At 41.1% G+C, this 22,788-nt stretch overlaps 1 protein-coding gene across 5 annotated transcripts in view; it reads left to right on the forward strand.

The window, feature by feature from the left end:
- The window catches only part of LOC106069745 (C-Maf-inducing protein-like), a 114,434-nt gene that overhangs the window by 37,950 nt on the left and 53,696 nt on the right, over positions 1-22,788 (forward strand). For all 5 annotated transcript variants that reach the window (XM_056034607.1, XM_056034604.1, XM_056034603.1 and 2 more), the window contains exons 4-5: positions 14,808-14,858; positions 16,199-16,270. In XM_056034607.1, coding sequence (XP_055890582.1) covers positions 14,808-14,858; positions 16,199-16,270 — 123 coding nt within the window. The remainder of the gene's footprint in view (positions 1-14,807; positions 14,859-16,198; positions 16,271-22,788) is intronic.

Below are 22,788 nucleotides of genomic sequence, written 5' to 3' on the forward strand. Positions count from 1 at the left end.
TTCTTAGTGTTTTGTTTAGGTGCAAAAACAACGTTAAATTAGTAGTACATTTGCCTTTGATCCTTTCCCGTGTAGATGTTAGCTCTAGTACTTAATGCCTCCTCTACAACTCACAAGACAGTTTCGTGTGTGCTTCGCTTGAACAATTATTTCAGGTATCACAGAACGGAGAGATTGGATTAATTGGAGCAAGTCCGAAAGACCGGGAAAGTACTACCAATGTATTCCATGTCGTGCAGTAAATGTCATGCTCTATAGGTCATGGTCTAGATGCCATGGTCTAGATGTCATACATTGTATGTCATGGTCTAGATGTTTGTGATGTATGTGTTATTCTTGGTAATCCGCGGTTGGCTATAATACAGGGCTTTAGTTCCAAAACGTCAAAGTAGGATCCGAGACTGACCAGATCTAGCTCTCTATTGGAAAGGTTATCATCTGACCATCAGTTCCATGGCTATCTCCAGTGTTGTCATTTAGTTGTTTTGAATTGCCCTGTGTACGCTATCTGCGTCCCGTCCTGAGCGAGAAATCTGAGCTTTCCCGCCACCACCGGGTGTGTCCGCATGATACTTGCGGTTGCTGTCCATTAAAATTTCATGTCATGTTGACATTTTCTCTAACGTTACTCGCACGAGCTTGTCATATCCTAGTAGGTGCTTGACGTCATCGGCCACTACAGCACGTGTTCCCCTCAGTTTATAGACCGTCAGTTTCGTCATTGGTCAGCAATAAATTTGATATCACCAGATAGGATGGTCGTGTGGTGTGCGCTCTGGACTCTCGTGTCGGTGGTCCTGGTTTGGAACCCTTGCGCACAGCCACCCCCCGCTGTCCTGCTGGTGTTTAGGGCTAGGTTGTAATTATCTGTAAATCTGAAGAAGCACCCGAAACATGTGAAAACAAACAAACAAACAAACAACAACAATATTCAGGTTTATTGTTGCTTATAGCAATTTCCGTGGATAGGGAATGTGGGCACAACTCTTCCATGCTAACATGTTAACACCACTCGCTATTCACCCTTCTTATGCCCATCGAATGCTGCAGGCACGTCATAATAGTTAATAATGGATTGGGACAGTCAACACCATTGATGGAGATGTTGAGAACTGCAACATAATTTTTTTGTTTTGTTTCTCGAGACTCACCTGCCGCTGACACCTGATGGTAAATGGTCACTTAACACCCTCCTCAACTATCGGCCACGTAATCCGGGGAATCCCCTTTTCACACGATAGTTTGATATTGTGGAGCTGCAATAATGGCTTGAAGTGGGATAATTGGGCACTGACCCATGACTAATAGGCACCCATAGAAGGGACAAACAACAGATTGAAAGACGGACATTTCCACATTTGAGGCCATTTGAGGCCAATGTCTACCGGGCGGAGGGAAAGACCCCCCCCCCAAAAAAAAAGGAGAAATGTGTCCTCCTTTTGCCAGACGTCAGATAACATTAGCCCATAGCTACTGTTTGTTTCTTGTATGAGGATGTACAAGCTTTGAGTGTAATCGTCTTTGTATTCGTTTTAGTATTTTTAATCGTCTTTGTATTCGCACTAGTATTTGGAATCAAGTTTGTATGTGTGTTTTTATGTGTAATCATGTTTGTGTTTGTATGTGTAATCATGTTTGTATTTTTGTTTGTATTTGTAATCATGTTTGTGTTTGTATGTGTAATCATGTTTATGTTTGTATGTGTAATCATGTTTGTATTTGTGTCTGTATTTGTAATTATGTTTGTATTTTTGTTTGTATTTGTAATCATGTTTGTATTTGTAATCATGATTGTATTTAATCATGTTTGTATTTGTGTTCGTATGTGTAATCTTAAAAGGAGCAGGGCAAAAAAGTATCTATACAGCAAGAAAGTTTAGTGGACATTTCATTTGAGTGTATCCATGCTCCCGAGGAAGGTCGATGCATTGCTATCTCTAGTGGTATGGAGCTTGAATGGCCGAGTGATTTGGTTCACTCGTGAATGTCCTCTGGGATTTATAATTGGGATATTTTTTGTTAAGACGTTTTGGTGGACTGAGTCCAAACAATCGGTCATTGTGTCGGCCACACAACACCATTGACACGAACTTAACATGTAGTGCCAACTTGGTAGAGTGCGAATGTTTGAAGACAGCCATGTTTGAATGTACAAGCCCCCCTTTCCCTCCGTTTTCCCTAGTCTTCCTGTTGAACATCAGAACTTTTTCTTTTTTGAGGCTGTTAACTTCATTGTTGGAGCCAATGGTTTCAGTTCAGGTGTGAGTTTCAGGTTTAATGCTGGAGGGGGTTCACGTCTGCATTGTTTCACTGTATCCATCTCCTTCAGGACATGCACAATTATGTGCTTCTGACACCACCGAGTTTCTTTAAAACCACATGACATGGAGTGCAAGTCAAGCGATCTTGCTTTCTTTTTTAAATTGATTAACTTAAAAACAATCTGTGGGCCGAGTTATTGAAAAAAATTTTTTTTTTTTTTTTGCACCCAGCCTGTTCTAAGTTGTGCTGAGTCGTTCACGTATCTAGACAGAGGGACTAATAAGTTTCGACTCTTTTTATTTTGAAGCGTTTGCATTTTTTTAGTATCCATATTCTTCTGTATATTTCGGCATTCTAGATCTGATATGTGCAGAAAGGGAAACAAAAACACTGTATTAGGTGTAAGTGTATGAACTGAAATTTATTGTAACGGCTGTCACTGTCCAGGCTCTTTTCTAACTGCGCCAACTCTAAAGAACTTGACAATTCTGGGCTCCTAAAATAACTTAGCACTTTAATGTCCAATAAATCACAGCCAATACTGCACCATTGCAACATGTTAGCACTGACTGTGCTAATGCTTCCACACGTTAACGAACGTACCGCCGTCTCAACTCTAGTATCACTATATCAGACACTAATGGCCTCTCCGCCTTGTCCCGGCTTGCACTGGGTTCAACTGGTCTGGACACCTTGCGCTGAACTGTACTGAACCTTCTTGACTGTGACAGTTGGCTCTTTATATAGGGTACCTGAAAACCTTCTAGAACCCGACGGAACATCGCTTGACACTTCTGGGTGGTCACATGACTATATCCGATGTGACTGAATACTATCCACAACACAGATCTTTCCCGCTTGACCGCTCGTCTATCGTTGGCCTGTGTTATTTGATTCAGCTGGCTACATACACACAATAACATCTGTCCGCATCACCCCCAGAGTTAAAACAATATGGTGTATTTGTATAAAACAAGAGTCTTGCGACGCTCCAAAGTTCTCTACCAGAGAAAACTAAGTCTTAGCATCTGGTCACGTTCTTTACCAGAGAGAACTAAGTCTTAACATCTGGTCATTCCTCTACCAGAGAGAACCAAAAAGTCTTAACATCTGGTCATTCCTCTACCAGAGAGAACCAAAGTCTTAGCATCTGGTCACGTTTTTTACCAGAGAGAACCAAAAGTCTTAACATCTGGTCATGTTCTCTATCAGAGAGAACCAAAGTCTTAATATTTGATCATTGCAGTGCCCACTACAAGCTCTCTGACCTTTGGCTAGCGATACCGATGTACTCCATCTCCGCAACCCTTTGGACTTCTGATGTCCTGGTTCGATTCAATATGTGAATATATTATTGCACGAATGTCTGCACTCGTCCCGCCGGAAGCCCATTCCTGAAGGTCATGTAGAAATAGCAGATATTTACATAATTGGGTCATCTGTGCATGTTGCTTGAGATGACTGCGTATGTAATTGTATTTATCAGATTATTTCAGGTCTCTCTGGAGGATTGACTATCTCCCGAGTCATAGAACAAAAAATCGAGTAAGGAAACATGACTTCATGACTATGATAGGTTCTGGTAATAGTTGAGCCTCGGAGACATGCCGGAGAGGCGGGGGGGGGGGGTAACTGGCAGGAGGTCAAGTGATCCTCCTCTGTGTCGCCGATGTTATGAAAAAGGCAGCGTAGATTTAAACCTCTACTTATGGGTGCACTTTTCCCCCCAGATGTTCAAGCGTGTTATACATTGGGTTGTCCAGATTTAGCTCAATTCAATGTTTTAACAAGTTTACACACAAATAAACCAATAGACATCTACATGGTAATAAAGGAGAGAGGGGGGGGTGGGGACTTGATGTTCATGTTTTGTGGGCTATTTCGTCAAAACGGCCCGCCACAAAAAAACTTGGCCAACATAACAAGAAATCTTATTCCCCTGACAAGAAGTTGGTTTCGCCATAGCGTCCAGATCAGTGGTTTTGGCGTATCTGTTCAGTGAACTAAAGTCGAGACAAGGGTCTCTCTGATCAGAGACTAGTTAGAACAGTGTTTCTCAAACTGTGTGCCGCGGCACACTAGTGTGCCGCCGAAGATTTGCAGGTGTGCCGCGGGAGTTTTCAGAACGCCACACGTGCAGGCGTTACACAGGTCTGCCTACTATTAAATTTTTATTTTATGTTGCGATGACATCTCCACTTGCAATGACCAGTAGTAGTAGTGGATCGGTCCATTATGACGGAAAGGGCTGTTATTTATTCAGGTTATGGAATTTTTTAACTATACATATATTATTATAATGACTCAAATGTAGGCCGCCTTAGCAGACGCACATCAGTTCTCAAATTGGTAACGATAATAACGATAACAAGTTATCACTAAGCCTTATTCATTGTTATCCATGGAGAAATACGTTAGCAAGAATGAAACTTCGAAAGTGTTACATGAAAAGCAAGGAACCAAACGAAGGTACAAAGAAGACTACATCGGATATGGTTTCATATCTTCGGGACCTGAAGATGCTCCATTGCCATTCTGTCTGATCTGCAATGCAACTCTGTGGAATGAGGCGCTTGTTCCAAGCAAATTGAAGAGACACTTGGAAACAAAATATCCAGCTATAAAAGCGTAACCGAAAAAATACGTTGAAAACATCAGGGCTCAACAAAATAAACAAGCTAAGAAACTTACAAAGTACCTAAAGCTGCCAGAAAAGGGATTGATTGCAAGTTATAAGGTTTCTCAGTTATAAACAAAAACGCAAGAAAGCACACACAGAGTCTGAATCAATCATTGCACCAGCTTTAGCAATAGTTGTTGAAACTATCCTTGGACCCGATGCCGCCGATAAAGTTAAAAAGTTCCTTTGTCAAATGATAATATCTCGCGCAGAATTGAAGACTTATCGTCAGATTTACAAGATCAAATCTGCGAATACTTCGACGTGACTGACGATGAAGTGTCTCTGCTGTGGTCTGTTCAAGTTGATGAATCCGCTGACGTTAGCGGCAAAGCCCAGCTGCTAGCTTTTATTCGGTTCATAAAGGATGAAAAATGTGTCAACGAATTCTTATTTTGAAAAGATTTACGAACTACGACCAAAGGCGAAGATATTTTTAAAGTGGTGAACGAAAACATTTTGCTCTTCAAACTACAGTGGAAAAACTGTGTCAGCGTTTGCACCGATGGCTGTCCTTCCATGCAGGGAAATAGAAAGGGATTCGTCACTCTTGTGCGTCAAGAAAATTCAAATGTATTATTTGTTCACTGCATGATCAACAGAGAAGCTCTTGCCTTCAAATCTTTACCGAAAGATTTGATATCTGCTCTGGATCAAGTGATTGAAGTTGTAAACTTCATCAAATCTCGACCGCTTGCATCCCAACTTTTCTCAGAGCTTTGTGAAGCAATGGATTCAGACTACAAATGTCTCCTGTATCACACCAACGTTCGTTGGCTCTCCAGGGGAAAAGTGTTTAAGGTGTCGTCCAACTCAAGGCTGAGCTGATTTCATTATTGGGGGCTGAAAACAAAAAAGATTTTGGATTTTTTATTCATGACGAGATCTGGTGGGTTAAGGTGACATTTCTCTCTGATTTATTTGACAAATTAAATTCATTGAACTTAAGTCTTCAAGAACCATCGGAAACCATCATCACTGCATCCTCAAAACTGAAGTCATTTGGTGAAAATTGTCTTTGTGGCAAAGTAAGATCTCGAAAGGAGTCTTCAACTGCTTTCCAACTTACTATGAATGTGCTTCAAATAAAGAAATCACCCCCGAAATTCTGGACACTTTAACACACTTGCAGTCAGCATTGTAGCATTACTTTCCAACAGTTGGAAGTAATGAATATGGATGGGTCAGTTATCCATTTGGAAACAATGAAGCTACAAATCTGACAACTGAAGAAGCAAAGCAGCTCATTGATTTAAAAAACGATGCAGTTCTTAAGTCAAGTTTTGCCGAGAAAAGCCTGGATGTGTTTTGGATTTCAATCAACAAGTTATATCCTGCAATCAGTTTAAAAGCAATCAAAATAATTCTTCCATTTGCATCTTCATGGTTTTGTGAGTTTGGATTTTCAGCATTGACTGAAATCAAATCTAAGAAAAGAGAGAGACTTCTTACAATAGACGATGAAATACGAGTTTGTTTGTCGACTCTGGAGCCTCGATTAGATCGCATGTGCTCTAAAAACAACAACAGGCAAACCCTTCACATTAAATGTAATACTTCAAAACAGGTAAAATACTTTTTTTTCTTTTTATTATAAAATAACTGTTGCTCTTCGTGGTGTGCCGCGAAATTTTTGTAGTTTTTTTACTGTGCCGCCAGACAAAAAAGTTTGAGAAACACTGAGTTAGAACATTGCTATCTGTGGCTGGCTCCACCATGCAACATCGTTTGCTTGCTTGTTCGTTTCATGGTCCATGTTCAACTCCAGCCACTACAATGTAATTCTAATGTTGAGATCTGTACCTTCAGTGTTGGACTTATCCCTGTGGAGAGATTAGGAACAGAACATAATTACCACAAAAATAACAGATTTATGTATTTAAAAACAAAACAAAAAGCACACACAGTTTATTGATTCATGTAGGTATAATAAGTAATTGTTGAAAGTATCGACTTGATCGAAGTATGCGTGAGCGTTAACAATTATTTAAAGGGACTAAACCCAACAAATGTAGCCATCTCTTTCAATACTGAAGTATTAGTTTCCCTTGTTGCTATTAAACAAAATAATGAATTACCAGTAATTAATTGTCTATTAATTTTACCGCTCAACCACCGCGCCTCCTGAGTTGGTATAAGATTTGTAAATTGTCTTTCATTGTGTATTATTTGTTTATGTTGACACGATTTTCTTCTGTCTCGTTCTAGTTTATTGAACTAAGACTTCTGTCTCGTTCTAGTTTTTTTTAACTAAGACCATCTTTATTCTAATCTGTCTTTTACTCCACTGTAGAAAACACATCAGACTTTTATTTGTTTGTTTGGTAACGTTTTAAATCTGTACATTTAATGGCTCGGTTCTGGGAACTAGAGCAATTAGCTTGGCATTCTCATCGCGGATAAAACGCACAGACGATAACGACTCGAATTAATCAAGTGAACAAAAAAATAGGCGTTAACGTCGCGAGAAGTTTACTGAAAGATTTATGTCTTAAAAAAATTCTTCTCTCTGTTTCTAGACTTTATTTTAAATCTCGAGCCTAGTAATTTGTTTCTCTGGCCAGCAGAAGTTGAGAGAGTGCAAGACCCAGCGCGTTGGTGAATGGAGTGTATACACGAGAAGTTCAAAGCCAAGATTTGTCTTTATCAGAGCTCAGGTTTGAACCATTAATCCACTCGGTTCACTTTTGATCAGGTTATTTGGGTTGTTTGCTGTGCATGTCTGGTGTGTATGGTGCAGCCCTGCTAGTATAGACCTGGCCAGAGCGAAGATGTTGAGAACTACTTTTCATTACTTGGTGTATGGTGCAGCCCTGCTAGTATAGACCTGGCCAGAGCGAAGATGTTGAGAACTACTTTTCATTACTTGGTGTATGGTGCAGCCCTGCTAGTATAGACCTGGCTAGAGCGAAGATGTTGAGAACTACTTTTCATTACTTGGTGTATGGTGCAGCCCTGCTAGTATAGACCTGGCCAGAGCGAAGATGTTGAGAACTACTTTTCATTACTTGGTGTATGGTGCAGCCCTGCTAGTATAGACCTGGCCAGAGCGAAGATGTTGAGAACTACTTTTCATTACTTGGTGTATGGTGCAGCCCTGCTAGTATAGACCTGGCCAGAGCGAAGATGTTGAGAACTACTTTTCATTACTTGGTGTATGGTGCAGCCCTGCTAGTATAGACCTGGCCAGAGCGAAGATGTTGAGAACTACTTTTCATTACTTGGTGTATGGTGCAGCCCTGCTAGTATAGACCTGGCCAGAGCGAAGATGTTGAGAACTACTTTTCATTACTTGGTGTATGGTGCAGCCCTGCTAGTATAGACCTGGCCAGAGCGAAGATGTTGAGAACTACTTTTCATTACTTGGTGTATGGTGCAGCCCTGCTAGTATAGACCTGGCCAGAGCGAAGATGTTGAGAACTACTTTTCATTACTTGGTGTATGGTGCAGCGCTGCTAGTATAGACCTGGCTAGAGCGAAGATGTTGAGAACTACTTTTCATTACTTGGTGTATGGTGCAGCCCTGCTAGTATAGACCTGGCCAGAGCGAAGATGTTGAGAACTACTTTTCATTACTTGGTGTATGGTGCAGCCCTGCTAGTATAGACCTGGCCAGAGCGAAGATGTTGAGAACTACTTTTCATTACTTGGTGTATGGTGCAACCCTGCTAGTATAGACCTGGCCAGAGCGAAGATGTTGAGAATTACTTTTCATTACTTGGTGTATGGTGCAGCCCTGCTAGTATAGACCTAGCTAGAGTGAAGATGTTGAGAACTACTTTTCATTACTTGGTGTATGGTCCAGCCCTGCTAGTATAGACCTGGCCAGAGCGAAGATGTTGAGAACTACTTTTCATTACTTGGTGTATGGTGCAGCCCTGCTAGTATAGACCTGGCTAGAGCGAAGATGTTGAGAACTATTTTTCATTACTTGGTGTATGGTGCAGCCCTGCTAGTATAGACCTAGCTAGAGTGAAGATGTTGAGAACTACTTTTCATTACTTGGTGTATGGTGCAGCCCTGCTAGTATAGACCTGGCCAGAGCGAAGATGTTGAGAACTACTTTTCATTACTTGGTGTATGGTGCAGCCCTGCTAGTATAGACCTGGCCAGAGCGAAGATGTTGAGAACTACTTTTCATTACTTGGTGTATGGTGCAGCCCTGCTAGTATAGACCTGGCTAGAGCGAAGATGTTGAGAACTACTTTTCATTACTTGGTGTATGGTGCAGCCCTGCTAGTATAGACCTGGCTAGAGCGAAGATGTTGAGAACTACTTTTCATTACTTGGTGTATGGTGCAGCCCTGCTAGTATAGACCTGGCCAGAGCGAAGATGTTGAGAACTACTTTTCATTACTTGGTGTATGGTGCAGCCCTGCTAGTATAGACCTGGCTAGAGCGAAGATGTTGAGAACTACTTTTCATTACTTGGTGTATGGTGCAGCCCTGCTAGTATAGACCTGGCCAGAGCGAAGATGTTGAGAACTACTTTTCATTACTTGGTGTATGGTGCAGCCCTGCTAGTATAGACCTGGCTAGAGCGAAGATGTTGAGAACTACTTTTCATTACTTGGTGTATGGTGCAGCCCTGCTAGTATAGACCTGGCTAGAGCGAAGATGTTGAGAACTACTTTTCATTACTTGGTGTATGGTGCAGCCCTGCTAGTATAGACCTGGCTAGAGCGAAGATGTTGAGAACTACTTTTACTTGGTGTATGGTGCAGCCCTGCTAGTATAGACCTGGCCAGAGCGAAGATGTTGAGAACTACTTTTCATTACTTGGTGACTGCAATAGAAGAAGAAACGAAGAACTGGTCGGAATACAACTTGCAGACATACCACCGTGATGACGTGGTTCAAGTATCCTCGTGTCACCTTATAGAGTTTTCTACCATTCGTATTTGTTTTTTTTTATACCTTTTACCTTCTTCCTTTTTTACCTATCTCTTAGTCTGTTGGACCGTTGGGGCACCATGCAAGATTCATCGACCGTCTTCCGCCATTCCTCTCTGCCCTTTGCCTTAGAACCTCTTTCAATGGCAGGCCCGTCCGTTCTTTAATGTTGTCCTCCCATCGCTTTCTCTGTCTGCTTCTACTTCTTTTTCCTGGTACTGTTCCCTGGAGGAACATTAAACATACGTAAAATAATATCTTGGTAAATTATGTCCGCCCGTGGGGAAGTTTCTTGCAAGCCTCTCTTTGTTTTCCCACCAGTCCACGAATGGTACGGCTAGTCCGGGTTGAGAACACTGTCACCTCCTTTTGTTTTGTGTTTGTCAAGCATAAACAGTTCACTGCAAATGATTTGAATTAAATAAACAACGCGACAAATCATGCAGAAAAAAACTGTTGAGAATATTGATTCATTTACGCTTGATTGGTTTTACTGTTACGAAAGCGTGTCAGGACTAATTCGCGGAAAAAAAAGTCCATTTGCGATATATAGTCCTTTTGTCACTGTGAGAATGTTTCCTCCTTTTGTCACTGTGAGAATGTTTCCTCAGACTTGCTACTACAATCGCTACGAGTGACGTCAGCGGATAGATCCAACATGATGTGTTCGTTTAATTCGTAGGTACTGAGACAGCTGAATATCGTACCATAGAAGGAACTATTTTTTGTCTCGCACCACTACTTAAACACAAGCAGTGAGGTGAAGGGCTGGTGTTTGCTATGCCATTAGCTGGAACTCGTGACCTGATGCTTGACCACTTGTAGGGTTTTAAGGCTACACCCGCAGTTGGTCAAACCGTGGAACCTTGCTTGGAGATCATCGTGTCAAATATAGGCCAATAGAGAATCTCAGTAGGTGGTGCGTAGTGTGATACCCAGAGATTACATTGATCTAAAAACAAATGTAAAGTGTACACAGTCTAAAATGTTGTTTGTTTGTTTTACATGTTTCGGATGTTCCTTCAGAGTTGAAGATAGTTTATTTCCTAGTCCAAACCTCCCGCAGGACGACGGGAGATGGGAGCGGGCAGTGTTTGAACCCTGGACCATCGATAAATCTGAACGACAGTCCAGCGCGCAAACCGCACGACCAGACAGCCATCTAGGTCCTAATTCCTATCTTGATTCCCACCAACTTGGTTGACAAGAAGCAGTGATCTGCTTGTATTTCCACCTGAAGCAGACAGATGCTCTTCCATAAAGTGGCAAGTAAAAGGAGATCAGCTGTTCGAAGCTTGATGCGCGTGCCTTAAAATTCCCCCCACACCTCCAAGGCGCCCTGGTCTCTTTGAGAGTAAAAAAATGGAGACATTTCACCTGAGTGTATATGCTTACTTCTCCATGTGTCGGTACTTACAGGTCTGTAATAGAGATACGAGTTCAACTTGGGAACCTTATCATCAAGACCCTCTCTCCCTTGTGGCACCCTCCTGAAACAAAACACTGTCGCCCTGGTAACACTTTGTCCATCTTCATCTGAAAGTTGTGTCTCTATCACTAAAGGCATCCTGATGAAGTGATCTCTAATGACAGTTGGATTATACACTCTTTTACAAACTTATAGTCTATGTCATGATTGCCATGACTATTGACAAAAAAATAATTCTGGGTTTATTTTCATTCATTGTGTCCTATTTCTGGGTTTATTGTTATATGCCGTTGTGCCCTGTATTAAATATTAATGTGTACTCCTGTTGTCTGCATCTCTGTGTGGCACTCGCGTTAAGGCAATCTGTTACTGTCACACCACTCCACCCCCCCCACCCCCCGCAGCATTTAGCTCTGTTCTGTAACCCAAGCATTTTATTAACCTCAAGAGCTGTGGCTCTTAAACCAGGTCTTCCAGCTGACTGACTCTCTCTGGAGTTTTTTTTTTTTTTTTTGGGGGGGGGGGGGGGGCAGTGTTGTCCTTATCACTTGCACGCTGAACACAGGGGACTGACTAGGCAGGGTAACAATTTTGTTGGTGATTTGAGAAGATTTGCCCCCCCCCCCCAAAATAATGCATTGTTGTTTTTAGATAAGGGGTTGCTACTCTTGCTTTCACATGACGAGGCCCGCCCATTGGTTCTGTTCGATCGTCTGGTGAGCACTGCTTTACAAGGCGGGGGGGGTTGTCGTTCTTAGCAGCCTGCCGTGTTCCTTCCCCCCCCCACCCCTCCCAAGCCCAATAAGGAAGCGGTTGAAGATGTTTGTATACTCAAAGAAGATTGGAACCAACGATCTGCGCACACGCTGTCAATGTGGCGTTGGTTTATAATTGAAGACATTGTCCCGGGACGGGGGTGGTGGTGGTGGTGGTGAGGCGCAGGTTGCCGTTGAGATAGGTGGAACAGAACTAGGCGGCAATAACGATTTGTAGGTACAATGATTGGTTCTAATGACTGGGGCTGCTGTTGGCATAGAAACAGGTGACAAGGGGCTTTGTTCCTCTTCCAACACTATTTACTGCTATGTCTCCGCGCTGAGTCCTACACTTTATACAAAGAATATCCAACAATTTGTACAAAGCTGACATTAATTCACCCCGTCTGTCGGATACACATTTTGTACACGTTTTTTTCCCCCACTTCCCATTCTCAGATTAAGTTAAATGTTTGCACAATTATTCGTAGTCGATGACAATATACGAATCAATAAAAGCATTAACCAATTAATTAATAAAGTATAAATGAATTGTCTTTTTATATACAAAAGGGAGTTAAACCGCGCAGTATTGAGATATATTGTAATGATTTCACAGTTCTTCCTCTCAGATAAGCTTTTTTTTTTTTTTAAAGTTTTTTTTTTTTTTACATTTATTTTGCTTGTTTCCACCGTTGGGTTGTCCTCGCGTGATTCTTTCGGTTAGGAAGTAATAGATTGATTTGTTATGTTTCCCTGATGAACTGGAGGACAATGTGGAGACACAGGTTTGGGTTTATCAGAGACACAGGTTTGGGTTTATCGGAGACACAGGTTTGGGTTTATCGGAGACACAGGTTTGGGTTTATCTTGTTTAAAATCAGTCCCACTCCCGGGAATGATTGTCTAACATTTAGGCGTACAGGTTGTTCGAAAAGTATTGATTCATTAGGTCGTAAAAGTATTGATTCATTAGGTCGTAAAAGTATTGATTCATTAGGTCGTAAAAGTGTTTGCTTCTTGAGGTGAAGACCTGGGCTATTTCATGTATATTGAACAAGAGCTTGACTCAATCGCTGGGGCTAAAATATATGAAGATTTATTGCTGCAGGAGTGAGCGACTGTATAGATGTTGTCGACGGCCGTTGACTTGTAGCACCAAACTGCTGGTAGACAACTAAACTTCTCTAGGCACATTATATCTTAACTTTAAAAAATTGTAATAAAATAACTTCTTTTTGAACAATACTAAATAGAATTTTTAGTACAACATAGACAAAATCAGCTTGAAATGAAATCAATGTTGTAGACTTTAGTAATAATATAAATTGGTATACTGAACAAAATCTAACTCACTACAAAACACGTCTATTCACTCTCGTAATCTGGAATTGTCAAAGACCGCTGACGACAATGCCGCTCAAACTTGCATCATTCACATTGCATAGCGCTAACCCCTTTTCACCGTCACCATAGAAACACACACACTCACACGCTCCATAACAATAGGGTAATAGAGGAAGAGGCGGTTTGGTTTTCCTCCCATCTTACACATTCTCGTCCTTTCGAGGGGTTTCGTTTCACTGGAGTTAAAGGGTCTCGATAAACAAAAATATGCGCGATATTCAACACCGTATTCAAGTAACCAAAATTTTGGCTTATCAATAATTTCCATTTTTGTTACATACTAGCGCTACTATATAAACATAGAGGAAACTGTACTGCCGCACCGCTTCCGGTGCACTCAATATCACCATGTTAAGCAGGCTTTGCAAATTCTGCGACTTCTCCGCCCAATTTCCATAGCGCTCTAGCGTAAGTCCATGCACCTGAAAATCTAGATCCATATAGATCCAGTGACTTGTGATTGCCCAAGGACCCAGTTGGTCTTGACCCCCCGATGGTCCAATCTGGAGTGCCAGTAAATGTGTCAGTGCTATCAGTATCTAGGGAAGTGTTTACACGTCTACACGCCTGCATGCTTCAGGTCAAGAATCTTTGGGGAAAGGAGGCGTTTGGGGGGGGGGTGGTGTCACGTTTTGTCCAAGTTGAAACGTTGCATGAGATAACACACAGCTCTTCTTGTTGTTACCAAGCATTGATTTAGGACGTTCCAAAGGAATTAATTCGAACGTTAATACACCTGACGTCATTTTATAGTAGTGGCTTTACAATTATATTTCCCGCCATAAAGTGCGAGAGTCGGGTCATCTGAGTTCAGTTGAGCCGAGACTTTTCGTTCAGCATAGAGTTAGACTAGTGTTCAAACTCCATGTGTTTTGTTTTTATTTCTTTTACAATACCCCTGTTCAAGTCACCCCTTCATGGAACCTGGATCCAGGAACCTGGACAGCTGATGTCAAAAAAACGGCTGTAACGATTTTCCTAGACATTTAACAGTTGATGTATATCGTTGGCCACAAGGGAAAATTCTAGTTTGACCATTATCATTTTTCAAGTAAAAAATTGAATAAATGTAAATTTGGCTAGAGCTCTGTATCAAGGATTCTAGGTCTAGATCCAAGATCGGTTTTGTATTAACGTCTTAAAGGTCTCCACTGCATCCTTTCTTTATTTCCTGAGGAAATCACTCATTCAGCATTTTTATAATAATTGATAGAATTTCATTCCGATATTCTTTCTGAAAACATTGAAACCTGCCTTTTTACTTGCCTGGGTGGACCACTTCGGGTGGCCGATTTTGTTTGTTATAAGGCTTATTAGTTGTGCAATAGCAGACTTGATTGGGGGATTTCTTTTTCACTGACTGCTGTTTTTTCTTTTTCAGGCCAACAACTCATACATCCGTGACCAATGGTTGCATTCCATCCAGTGGAAAGTAAGTGCTCTTCTTTCGTTGGGGGACGTTTTTGTTGTTATTTGAAAAACTCTCAGCGTGTGACGTCTTGTGTGTGTGTGCCATTGAAATTCCAAAGATAGAAATAATGATGTTAAAAAATAAATGTAGGTTCGGTAGTGTAGTTGGTATCTAGAACATTCTCTTTGGCTATTGAAGCTATGAAAAAGCTCTAGCTGATCCTGTGCCAGTGTCTCTCACACTAGAGCGGTGTGGGGAGCTGAAACGTGTATTATAATTAGGAAGCTCGCTGGTCGAGCGGTAGAGATCCCTGCACCCGCTTTGAGGGTGTCGAGTACGAAATCCTTGTGAAGTCTGAGACTTGTATCGGATCTCCGTGGCGCACTCATTCGCTGAATCATTCACGTGTTGACTTTTGTTCCATTGGTTGAAACATTGCTCGTGGATCTAGCCAAATCAAGAAACAAAAAAAAACGTATTCTACTTCCTTTATTAAGTTCAATTTGTTTTTTACAATAAGACAGTAAATAATAATATAAATACTTTTTTAAAAACTCTTTGTATATGTAAAGTTTTAGCAGGTAACATTTCAGCATTTAGCATCTTAAGAAACAATAACGCTCTCTATTCAGATCTTATTGTCTAGCATTAAGTAGGAAACGGTAACTCTCTCTCTCTCTCTACTCAGATCTTAATACTAAATGAAACATTTTTCTACTGTTCCAGTTTTAAAATAGAAAGCGAAAGGTTTTATGTTAGATTCGATTTCGTGGGTAAAAACAAGGTCCACTGCGTGGATAGAATAGATTCCCCTATATGTGTACAGATAGGTTGAGTTCTGGGTTAAAATAGTTTTCAATCTTGTGATCGGATATCTAGTAGAGCTAGTAGATATCTAATATATAAAGTTAAATGTAAGGAGTAAGCATGTATGTATGTTACTTATAGAAATCAAAAAACTGTTTGACCAATCTTGATTAAATCTGGCATGAATGTTGCTTAGATCAATGCGGATGCCGTATGTATCTCTCTCTCAACAAGAAGGCCCTAAAAAAAAAAATTAGCTCTTTTGAAGAATGAAACTTGTAACAGTTCGGGCAAACCCATTTTCACAATATTTTAACTTTGACTATGTCGGCTAAACCAATTTTCATAGTCTACTTTCATTTTCGTGGGGAAATTAAAAAGTGTAAAGGGAACATCTCGCCATGTTTCACATCTATTTAAATAAAACGCAATAGATCATTGGTACACAAACTAAGGCCCGCGAGTCATATCCGACTAGTACATCTAATGTAAGATATAGGTTCCACTTTTGTAGAGATCTGCGACTTTATCTAACAAAATGGTGTGTGTTTCAGCGTCACATCTTCAGGTCAGAGAGACTCCTGAAGAACGCTAGGAGGCCTGAAGTTCTAGTCAAAGAAATCAAGGTAAGACCAACTCAGTCACTCACACTACAGAACGAGAAGTTAGCAAGTAGTCCATTATCTGTTCAACGTGACCGCTTTGAATAGAAGGATCTCTGGGAGGTGTCGCGGGAGGGTGGGGGGCTGACAGCTGCAAGCTTTGAGAAAGCGTAATGTTTTGTTTTTATACTCCAGGGACAATGGCTCCAATTGGAAATCAACAACACGCTGCTTCACCTTGACAGTCAGTGGGGACATCTTTTTTTTTTGTTTGTTTTGTCTCCGCATCTTCTGAAGTAGGGAAATATTTAGTCGACGTCCTCATCCGTGTGTATCCATATCCAGTGGCGCTACAGCCCATGGGGGGCTCTGGGCTGCCTCAGCACATCCCTCCATTCAGATCTCTCCCGAGTCTTACGCCTCCCTGTATCCATGTTGTTATGGAATGTGTGCGGGTGTGTTTCTATGGTGACTGTGGGAAGCGGTTAGCGATTGGTTGTGACTGATGCAACATAGCCGGCAATGTCGTCACTTGGTCTTAGTTAGGGGAGACGACTCTAGAAAGTGAGACTGAAAGGTTGTGATATTAAAGTGAGTTAGATTTTGTTAAAAAAAATATTACTAAAGTCTAGTACAGTTATTTTTATCTCATTTCAACTTTGATTTTGTCTATATTATAAATAAACTTCTATTTAGTTTTGTTCACAAAAGGAAATGATTCAAGTTATTTGAAGTTTTATTAGTTAAGACACATCACGGTTTTGTTTTCTACCAGCAGTTTGGTGCTACAAGTCGGTCAACAACACATCTACAGTGTGTTTAATTCAAGCAGAGAATGTGAGTTCAAAGTTCACGAGTCTCTTATTTTCTCCGTGTTCACCTGATATTCTTGAAAGTCTCATTTGGACTTGATTGACATTCTCCTAAAAGTTGAGTCCAGACGCCTCATTTGGTTGGACTTTAAGAGTTGAGTGGAGATGTCTCATTTGCATGGACTTCAAGAGTTGAGTGGAGATGCCTCATTTGCTTGGACTTCAAGAGTTGAGTGGAGATGTCTCATTTGCTTGGACTTCAAGAGTTGGGTGGAGATGCCTCATTTGCTTGGACTTCAAAAGTTGAGTGGAGATGTCTCATTTGCTTGGACTTCAAAAGTTGAGTGGAGATGTCTCATTTGCTTGGACTTCAAGAGTTGAGTGGAGATGTCTCATTTGCTTGGACTTCAAGAGTTGAGTGGAGATGTCTCATTTGCTTGGACTTCAAGAGTTGAGTGGAGATGTCTCATTTGCTTGGACTTCAAGAGTTGAGTGGAGATGTCTCATTTGCTTGGACTTCAAGAGTTGAGTGGAGATGTCTCATTTGCTTGGACTTCAAAAGTTGAGTGGAGATGTCTCATTTGCTTGGACTTCAAGAGTTGAGTGGAGATGTCTCATTTGCTTGGACTTGGTTGTCATTCTCCTAGACGTCGACTGGAAAACTCTTAGGCCGATATATTGTAATTTGTCTAACTTTTAGCGCTCGGCCTATCTTCAATAGATAGAGGAAGGGATCCTTGAACGAATTGTGCCGAAGTGCCAAATATCAAAAGGAAATCAAACCTTTCCGAACTATTGTTTTGTCTAGTAGAGATCCTACCAGATTTAATTTTTACATCCGTTTTACCGATGGCTCGTATCCCAAGATGCTGGAGGCGAGGCCAGAGGCCGAGCTTATCTGGGAAACGCCACCATATTCCTTCTGTGTACCACATCGGCCGTGCTGGTATCCTCCTTAAAATGATTCCGTGAGATGTTGTGAAAATGTTTGCTGGGGTTTCTCTTCCATCCCCGCCTCTGCAATCGACTCGTTCCTTAGGCATGTCAACGAGAGTTAACTCTTTCTCTCCTAACCGACGATACAAACGTTGATTCCATCAGAATGTAGTAAATAATTACGGAGAGAAAGAGTTAAGTTTGGCCTAATTATCTCATCTAACGACTTTTTCCTATGCCTGCGTTTGCTCGGACTTGACCATAATAAGGCCGATGTGTTTGCTTGGACTTGACCAACAAGTCGGCCATCTCAAAGTCGGGAAAATCCTATGCTAAATAGAAATGAGATAGAGCGAGGATGGCAAGATTTTAGGTATGGACAGTTCACACACACATGCCTACACACACACAGACACATACACACAGCACATCGAATCTTTAGGTCTGGTAGGTCTCTATTCTCACGATTACTTTCTATATTTGGCCAAACGTTGACCGGAGTTTTGAACTATTTTGTTCACTTTAATTTGTTTTGAATGTCAGTGTCATTGAACTCGCTGTCATGCATTTTTATCCCAGAGTAACAGCTGACGTTTTTTAGTAATAGACCTGCAATTCATTTCACTAATAAAGTCAATCAAATGACTTGAATTCATTGTCGTGCGTGGCCTCTCCTGACCCGAGGATCCCTGATGACTTTGTTTCTAGTGTCTCAGACCGGATCAATCTTTGTCTGTTTTCCGACTTACATTTCATGCAGTTTTTCTAAATATGTGCTCGTGCGCTTTCCTTCACTGGTGGTGTGTTAATGCGTGCACACAGTTGTGTGTGTGAGTGTTGTGTGGAATAAAATGAGATGTGTTTATGCCTATCGCCAGATTGCTGGCTCTCGGGGCTGCTCGTTGCTGATATCAAGCGTATTAAATGAAAAGGAAAAGTTTCCTCTGTTGCCCTGGTGTTCCACTGTTTCCTCCCCGTCCGCCCCCCCCTCTCCATCAACATTTATTGAATTACTAGACAGGGAAGGGGCGAGTCATTATCAGATAATTTGGGGAAGTAAAAACAAAGGGGGGTGGGAGGAGGAAGAAGTAATGCTATTGTGTTGCAATCGTTACCCCTCCCCTTCCCCCCCTTGATAAATGTTACATGGATATCACGATGCCCTTGTCCTATCATTCAACTTTATGTATGTCCTACTTGTCAGTCAACATTATGTATGTCCTACTTGTTAGTCAACATTATGTATGTCCTACTTGTCAGTCAACATTATGTATGTCCTACTTGTCAGTCAACATTATGTATGTCCTACTTGTCAGTCAACATTATGTATGTCCTACTTATCAGTCAACATTATGTATGTCCTACTTATCAGTTAACATTATGTATGTCCTACTTATCAGTTAACATTATGTATGTCCTATTTATCAGTTAACATTATGTATGTCCTATTTGTCAGTCAACTTTATGTATGTCCTACTTATCAGTCAACATTATGTATGTCCTACTTGTCAGTTAACATTATGTATGTCCTACTTGCCAGTCAACATTATGTATGTCTAACTTGTCAGTCAACATTATGTATGTCCTACTTGTCAGTTAACATTATGTTTGTCCTACTTGTCAGTCAACATTATGTATGTCCTATTTGTCAGTCAACATTATGTATGTCCTACTTATCAGTTAACATTATGTATGTCCTACTTAACAGTTAACATTATGTATGTCCTACTTAACAGTTAACATTATGTATGTCCTACTTGTCAGTCAACATTATGCATGTCCTACTTGTCATGTATGTCCTACTTAACAGTCAACATTATGTATGTCCTACGTATCAGTCAACATTATGTATGTCCTACGTATCAGTCAACATGTATGTCTTACTTATCAGTCAAAATTATGTATGTCCTACTTGCCATTCAACACTTATTTCCTATCATTTTTTTTTTCTAAATACATCTTATCTTATCCTTCCACGTTATCATTGTCCTACATATCATTCAACATCAGTGTGCTACTTATCATTAAAGCATTACCAATGTTTTACTTATCATACAACGCTAGTAACAGATTCATGTGGTTGTTCTTATATGCCATGTGGAAATAACATTTTTCTGAAAATACATTCTAACAATTAGAGCTGTCCACCAACTGACGGCCTTGTTACATAGTTGTAAGTCCACCAACTGACGGCCTTGTTACTTAGTTGTAAGTCCACCAACTGACGGCCTTGTTACTTAGTTGTAAGTCCACCAACTGACGGCCTTGTTACATAGTTGTAAGTCCACCAACTGACGGCCTTGTTACATAGTTGTAAGTCCACCAACTGACGGCCTTGTTACTTAGTTGTAAGTCCACCAACTGACGGCCTTGTTATATAGTTTTAAGTCCACCAACTGACGGCCTTGTTACATAGTTGTAAGTGCACCAACTGACGGCTTTCTATGTAACCTGAGTTCTTTCTCCGTTTCAATGAGACGCAGTTGAAAGCCACAGCTGAATTAAGGATCCAGGATATTCAAGAACATGAACTCAGTGGAACTGAACTCATTTCGTTGTGCTACTTTACAACACTGCGACTTTGACTTCAAGTCGCTTCCAAGGTTAGGTGGGACGCAGGCCTCCTCATTGCCTCCACCAAATGACTGCACTCAACTCACATCCTGGTCTTTGATCTGGCCATAACGGCCGACGACGACACTAGCGGTTACACGTGACACTGCTCGACTGGGGCCGTCAACAAATACTGGCATCGATCGGTTGTTTGGTGGGGAGACGACGGCGAGGAAAAAAACCCTGGACAAATGGGTCACTTTGATCTGACATGTTATCTCATTGGGCATCAGTGGTCAAGTCCAAATGTTGGCCAGTCTGGCCTTCACAAGTCGCCTATCTTGCTTTTAAAAAAAAGTCAATTAGGTCAACTGGTGGGACATATGACCTGTACAACTTCTTGCCGTCTGCTTGTCTACATTACTAGTCAATCGTTCCTTGGAGACGACATCTCACTGTCCCGTAGTTTGAACAGGGCTTGCTCTGACCCAGAAATGTGCTATTTTTAGAAACTCTGGCTTAAAACGAGGCCATGGGCTATCCTGGCTCCAGTCAAGATACATTGCTCTTTGTGCGTACTGGTGTCTGGCTAGTAATCATGGGCTATTTATAGAGAACTGCTGATTTCGACATCGCTAACTTTGATTGGCCTCACGAGAACTTGGTCAAATAAAATCTCCATCCTCCATCCTGTGTTTTCATTGATTCGTGATGCTATCATAAGATGGTGTCATTAAGTCAGACAATACATGCAGTCATTTGAATGTAGTCTGCAGCGAGTCAACGCAGTTCATCAAAACCTCGATTGGCCACTATCACGTGTCCCAGAATGCTGATCGTCTTGAAAAGCACATTACAGAGACGATCGAAGGTGTAGTTCTCCTTTCAGACCTTGTGATCTATAGGGCAGATGATGTAAAGGGAAATCTGTTTCCGTGGCCTACGGTTAACTAGGGTGTCATGTGTCCAGCACAACGACCAACCGCCTTTACTTTTTCCCAACTAATGTCAGGTATCCGGTGACCCGACAATATAGCGCCGACAAAATAGCGCGAAATTTCCCGACAAAAAAAGAGCAAGACAAAATAGCACAAACTTATAAATGATGTGTATAAAAGTACCGATTTTTTGTAAGTGAATATCTTGGGCAGCATTTGTTTTTCGTTGAGATCTCAATCGTCTTCAGTATGATTAGATCTAGAAGTATTGCCATACGTTGCAGAGTGAGAGAGACCTTTACAATGGTATCTCATTCTCCTTTTTCACCGATGTTTCAAATGCATCACTTGCTATAAAAACTATGATTTTGAAATGTGGTGATCCCGTTCAAGGATTAGGTCTGATGATGATGTGTGTGTTACACCTATGTGTTTTAGTGTAATCAGAACTCAGGCGGTAGTAATGGAGACTTGACAGGAAGAGCCACTGCAACACTGTGAGACTTATTTCTAGCTCAATTGTTTGGGTTTAGTTGGCAACAGTCAAGTTCAATTGAGCGTCCTTGGCATCGCGAACTTTTTCCTGAACATACAATACATAGACATTGCTGATGGATGAGACTATATGAGGTGTGTCGGGTTCGAATCTTGGTGAACTCTAGAGGTTTGAATTTCTCAAATTTTTAAGGGCACTTCTCAGTTCATTCAATTCTAGTTGGTACAGACAACAGAGTTGGTGAACGTAAAGGCTGTTGGTCGTTGTGCTGGCCACATGACACCCTCGTTATAACATATTACCTTTTATATCATCTGCCCTATGTACCCCCAAGCTTGAAAGGGTGTTACTTGACTTTGGCTCTCAAGTCAAGTAGCTTAAGTAACATACTTTAAAAGTCACCAATTGTTGAATACTCGTTACTAATAGGAAGTAATCTGAGTGTGTCTACTTGTTGGGTAGAAGGAACACGGGCCTCAAGCTAGTATCTCTCTAGGTATGCGCGGACAGCTGGGCTGCAGGAAGATGCTTATTCCAATCGCATCGTGTGTTTAATTAAAAACATTTCACACCGGAAGTCGTAAAGCCAGGTAGGAACATAAACTCGCCTTTCCATCAGGTAGCAGGAAAGAAAGTAGCTTTATTAATTAGGATTGAAAGGGGGCTTAATCACGGAGAATTAAGAAACGTGCGTTGTTTTTTTTTGTTCTTCCATTTCCTAGAGTTGAGTTGGTAAACAAAGAACTTATGTAGAAAATTGTCTTAGAAACAGTGTGATCTGAATGGTTTAAACTAGATTGACCATTA

This window comes from Biomphalaria glabrata, chromosome 7 (genome assembly GCF_947242115.1).
Source record: "Biomphalaria glabrata chromosome 7, xgBioGlab47.1, whole genome shotgun sequence".
Lineage (NCBI taxonomy): Eukaryota > Metazoa > Mollusca > Gastropoda > Planorbidae > Biomphalaria > Biomphalaria glabrata.